General features: G+C 40.1%; 1 protein-coding gene across 1 annotated transcript in view; it reads left to right on the top strand.

Annotated features, from left to right (window-relative positions):
* Window positions 1-237: 237 nt before the first annotated feature.
* The window catches only part of DAP (death associated protein), a 47,851-nt gene continuing 42,088 nt past the window's right edge, over window positions 238-6,000 (top strand). The window contains exons 1-2 of the mRNA XM_085307072.1: window positions 238-301; window positions 5,285-5,381. Coding sequence (XP_085163198.1) covers window positions 247-301; window positions 5,285-5,381 — 152 coding nt within the window. The 5' untranslated portion in view covers window positions 238-246. The remainder of the gene's footprint in view (window positions 302-5,284; window positions 5,382-6,000) is intronic.

Below are 6,000 nucleotides of genomic sequence, written 5' to 3'. Positions count from 1 at the left end.
CGTCGTGGCGGCGGCGGTGGCGGCGCGAGTGGCCACGTTGACAGGGCGGGCGCGGGGTGGCGGCGCCTCCTGCATCGAGGAAGGCGGGCGGGGGCGTGAGCTCGAGCGTGTCCGTCCGTCCGGGAGAGCAAGGGGTGGGGCGCGACGCGGGTGAACATGTCTTCGCCTCCCAAAGAGAAAGCAGAGACGCGCGCTGGACACCCGCCTGCCGGTACTGCCGCCGCTCCCGCAGCGACGCGGGTGAACATGTCTTCGCCTCCCAAAGAGAAAGCAGAGACGCGCGCTGGACACCCGCCTGCCGGTACTGCCGCCGCTCCCGCAGGGGGGGGGGGGGAAGGGAGAGGGCGGGCGGCGGGGCAGGATGCGGCGGGCGCTGAGAGCGAGCCGAGCCGAGCCGGGCGCCGGGCGGGAGCTGCGTTTTGCGGCCTCGTCGGGGCGGGAGCCGCTCTGCCGCCCTCGTGGCGCGGGGGCGCCTGGCCGTGCGGGGGGGGGTGCCGCCCGCGGCGTCGCTCCTGCGCGTACTGTCCGTTTTTCGTTGCTGCGGTTTCAGTCAAAAAAGGGCTAAAATTAATTCACATAGTGGTTAATATTATTTTCGAATGCTTTGATGAGATTTAATAACTAGTTGTGTGTTGTAAAGCGAACTGCAAAGACTTGGAAAGCAGCTTCTGGAGCTTCATCTGCAGAAGGGGTCCGTCTCATCTTCCAGCGGGGCAAACGTTTGACAGTGTCTTCAAGTCATTTGGGGAAGAGGATGCTTGTGAACAGGGTGGCAGAGAAAAGTGGCTCTGTGGCACCTTGATCTTTAACACTTCAAAAATCCGCAAGAAACCTGGTGACTAACGGCAGATTAAGTTTACCCTGGAGGCTAAAGCCTGGATTTAGTCCTCTATCCCAAGCCATTCTAGATTCATGGATAATAGTGTAAGGCCATATGGCAGTTTGCAGATAAGTTTTAATAAAATAGAAATCAGGAATTCTTAAAAAAAAGTTATGCGTACAGTTAAGTAGACACCTACTTGTAATGAGGATGTGTCTCACCYGACTGAGTATGAACTGCATACATAAAGTATAGGAAAAACTTAGACTATCAAAAATAGAATTAAATCAGAACTGAAAAAATCCATTGTTTTTCATGTGTGCCATTAGCCCCAGCCTTACTAACTGCTTGCAGTCTGTAAGCTTCCTCTGCACATTGATCTTTCACATAGAAAAAAGACAAGAAAAACACTTGAAAAGAGAAAGGATAATGAAATGGAAAGAAACCTTGAGACCTCAGGCTGGTAACAGAGTACTTGAGGTGTCTTTAAACTCCATTCTGAAACTTAACAGAACTTAAGTTGTGGCCCTTTTAAATATCCATCTGTCAGTAAGATTAATGTATGTATAATACATTATAAGTGTATGTATAAAACAGTGCCAGGTAGGTTTGTGTAGCTTGCAGTCACTCTAGAGGCCTGTGTAATTATGTTTTTAAGTACTCATTTCTTCTAATAGGTACAGTGGATACATGAAGAAAGRCAATTGTGTTAATAGTTTAGCTTTGCAAAAGACTCATTAAAATGCTTTTGTCCTTTTTTAATTTTTATCTTTTTTGGGGGGTCATTTAAAAATCTTCAAGGTTGCCCAGAAAGCCTCAGGCCACAAGGTTACCTGCCCTCAGTCAAACTAAGCTTAGGTCTGAGCAGTTGTGGAGTTCAGATGTTTCTGTAGAATCATAGAAGATACCTAGTGCTTCARATTGCTGTGCTTTGGTATGATTTATTTCAGCATTAAGTCTCAGAAACCAGGTACAGTCCCCCCAAAAGCACAGCTGTGGAAGAACAGTAATGAGAATGTCTACCAATCCCAGGCACTCCAGATATTGAGTTGTTTATTAGATTTCCAAAGGTTATCTGCATTAGTCATGCTCTTTAGAGCAGAACAGAGGTCAATGTTCACAGCACAAAAAAGCCAACCACTTTGCCTCTTAGGTAGAATATGACCAATGATAATGAAAAACCAAAATTAAGATCAATAGTTGAGCAAGCAAAGTTTTACTGTTTTTCTTCTCAATTTCTTGAGTGTACTTAAGTCATCCGCTATGCATTTCATACTTGAGAAGCTGATGTCTTCTCTTGTCAGATCTCATGTGAAGCCATTCACCATCTCTCTCCCTCCTGTAACACAGGTCCCACTTCAACTCTCTATGTAATTCTGTTCAGAGACCCACAGCATTATTGTTGTCAGTAAAGGAGTTTTGGTTGTAATTCTGATATAATTATTGATGTCTGCCTCTTCTGGGCATTAATTTACAGCARTTGTTTTGGAAGGTGAATTCTCAATTATTTAAATCCTCTTTCTACTCTGTGAAGGATTTAGTATAATAAAATTTGAACTCACATTCTTYTAAAAATGTCTTTTAACTGCCAGAATCACTGTGATAAGCATCTACAAATTATGTAGTAGAAACTAGACAGGTTACAAATAGATGAATCTTCCCAGTCCAAGAAAATCTCACAAACAAAATGAATTTTTCTTTTAGCTTTGGGGATGTWATTCATCAGTTTACTCTCTCTCTCCTATGCTGAAGTAGTGTAGCRTGGTTGAAAACTTTTGAAAAGGGAAGTGAACCATGTTGCAAGGATATTCTTGCTCTCCGTAAGCTAAGTCTCTTGAAACTAGCTTGGATATAACTTTGCAATGGCGGAGGTGCATAGATGTATCTCAGCTGTATTGACAGGATGTAGGATTTCACTTTTGTTCTCAGATATAAATTATTACTATAGTTGTTTGCTGGATGCTTTTTTTGATTTCCCAAGTATGCACAGTAATCCTGGATTAATAAAGATTGCTCAGTTACGCGCTAATGTACTTTTKTCTGACTCTACTATGGTAGTAGATACTAGTGAAAAAAAATCATATGCAAGATTATGCTGTTTACAGCWTTGGTCATTGACTACTATGCCATTTAATTGTTTTTTCTAATCATTAATTTTACATACGTACAGAAAGAAAAATCTTTAAATTTTGACAGGATCTTTCTGTTGGTGATACAGAAGGAGTGACCTGATGATATATAATGTAAGAGGAGAGGGATTTTAGACCAGGAGGGTTAGTGGTAAATCAGTGGGTGTTGTTCTTTAGTTTTGTATTACATGGTGAAAAACTGCAATGTGGAAGCACGTGCATTGTCCAGAAGTGTTACTTACAAACCAGCACCTTCCACAAAAAGCAAACTGAAATGGAAGTAACGTGGACTAATTGTGCAATGATGTCGAATTTCTAAATTAATATAAATAAAACTAATGAAGATAAGGAAAGAAAACTAATGAAGATCAGGAAAGTAAAAACTCTTGTGAGTAAGGATTTTTAGGATTTGTTTGTGCGAGTTGATGCTGTCTCATCAGATGATGGATTAAAAAGAAATCCCTGCTGTAGATCTGTAATCTTTTCAGTTTTGTTGGCAAGGCTTATGGACRTATAATCGCTTTGATTAACTAAGTTAAATTGAGATGTTAGAACAAGATGCCAAATAATAGAACTTGAAGTGTTTGCTCTTATAAACAAACTTGATTTTGTAAGGAGTTTGCATCAGAAAAGATTAACAAGAATTTTTATTTTCACATCACCTTGAAAATTACGTTTCATACTGAATACTACATATTGCCTAAGCTTTCTGGCTTTTCCCGTCCCATGTGAATCATTTCTCACTATTTAAGTATTATAAGTTTTATGCTGGAAAGGTTATCTAAAAATGATTAATATATGTGGGGGGGTCAGTGCATGCTAAGTGATACATTTTTGATAGGCTGTAAAGCATATTTCTTTGGTTTTGTCTGTTGCTTGTSTGTTGTTAATTACTCTGTTGAATCAAGATTTTCTTTTCAAATGTCACTTAATTTTTTGAGAGAGATTTTAATCTTTAACAGGCCAAGCAGCTGTCTCTTGCTCTTAGGGCAGTTTCTTTAGCTAAATAGTCTTTGCTTCCTTCCCTGATACAGGCTATAAAAGTTATATACAGGAGTATCTTTTCCATTCCTCCTCTGATTAAGAACTAATGAAACCTGTATACTTTTTTTATTTCTAGGTTTCAGAGATAGTATTGAACTGCTGTAAAGTGCTTTAATTCCTCTGTGGATGGGTACAAAAGGACTGTCAGGAGTGTGAGCTTGCCCCAGCCTTGCTAACAAGCCATTTCAACTCTTTTTGAGTCACCCACTTCTGGTGTTGCGTTTGCTCAGCCCATGACATCTCTGCTGAGGCTGTCAGCAGGCTTATCCTGTCATAGCAATATGAAACACAAAGTGACATGTCTGTAGGCATCTTAAATATTGACACCTGCCTGCTCTAGTGGCTTGCTGACGGAGTTGCTGATTGGAGCGTAACTCACCTGGTTAGCAAGGGAGATGCCATCATCTTATATCCACCACTGTGCTGTGATCACATAGAGTAGGGGTAGAAGCAAACAGGAGCCTAAAATATTAAAACTTGAAAATGTAAAAGCAGATCAAGAGCAGTCTGCCTGTAGAGCTCTATTTGTTGCTGCAGATTTGGAGTCCAGGCTTAGTTCCTGTTTTGTGTTTCACGTAGTAGGGGGATAAGCAATGAATCTAGTGGATTTACTTTCACTTCTCACTTCTGTGTTTCAAAGGAATGCTTTTCTGCTTACATCATTTCTAAAACTAAATCATGACAAGGATTTGAGTTGTAGTAAATCCTTACATTTTGCAAAATAAAAAACAATGCAGTACAAATTAAAAGGTCTCCTGAATTTTGCTTTTTATTACACTGTTCATGAAGTACTTTTCTGTATAAATAGTATTGTTGTTGCTCTATTTTTTGATTTGAAATTATGAAAGTGAAGTTGTTCAGCCCTTCCTGTTTTAAAGGAGTATTTAACATTCCATTTTGTGGCCTTTTGCAGTGCTACGCAAACCACAACCTTTTTTTTTTCTTCTTCTGGTTGTGACAAGTTAATAGCAGTGAGAGTTACAAGAGTTGAACCTTCTAAAGTAATATTGGAAACAAGTGGTAAAATGAGCAGCTAGTTGTCAGATGACATGAAGTTACTGAGAATGGGAGACATGGTCCTGAAATAGCTACTCCACAGATTTGCCAATTTTAAACAGTTTTGKCTCACTTTCCAAACCATGATTATTAAACTACTCTGCAAAAATTGAAGGGGGAGTGGGAGGAGGTCATCCTTAAAACTTTTCTGAGGTTCTCCTTCCTTCCCTTATACTGATTTAACTTAGGTTTGTTGTGGTTTTTTTTGTTTGTTTGTTTTTAAATTTTGCTGCAGTAAAAGCTGGTGGGATGCGGATTGTGCAGAAACACCCACACAATTCTGATGCCAAAGAAGAAAAAGATAAGGATGATCAAGACTGGGAAACCAGCAGGTGAGCATTCTGATATGGTGGATATGTTACAGCTAATTTCCATCACCTTGAATGTTACTGCTAATTTGTTTTCCTTGCAGATATCAAACCAGTGATACGGTTGTTCTTGTATGATAAACTTCATTTAAAGTAGTCAGAAGTTATATGCTCCTTCAAAAGAATTGAGGATATTTTTTACCTTGCGGAGGCTCTTTTAAATGATCCTGCCAACCTGAGGAAAAAAGTACTGTGAAATAAGACTTCAGCTTTCCTAAAACTTCTGAAAATCATTTCAGGTTTGTGGAAACATAAAGGCCAGGCATATTTGGGCACAAACTTCAGGCAGTCCATCTGTGTATCAGGTCTTCTTGTTAGGTGCTAGTTGATTTTTTTCTACTGTGTGGCCCATACCCCTTTCCTGTTGAGGTATTTGACAATATGACATGAAAAGACAAGTAAAAACAAATGCTATTAATATAAGCCCCTTTATTTTAGGTGGGAAGTTACCAGTTTTATGGAAGAGGATGCCAGGATAGACGGTTGTTCTTTACCTTGCTATTCGTCTGCTTAAAACTGCTGAGTAACAAGTGTAGAGAAATGAAAGCAGGGAAGTTTAATGAACTAAACGGTATTTCTGTTC

The sequence above is a fragment of the Rhea americana genome, unplaced genomic scaffold, assembly GCF_003343005.1.
Source record: "Rhea americana isolate MKP2758 unplaced genomic scaffold, rheAme1 scaffold_251, whole genome shotgun sequence".
NCBI lineage: Eukaryota > Metazoa > Chordata > Aves > Rheiformes > Rheidae > Rhea > Rhea americana.
The sequence above is the reverse complement of the archived record's forward strand: the minus strand, read 5'-3'. Positions and strand labels throughout refer to the sequence as shown.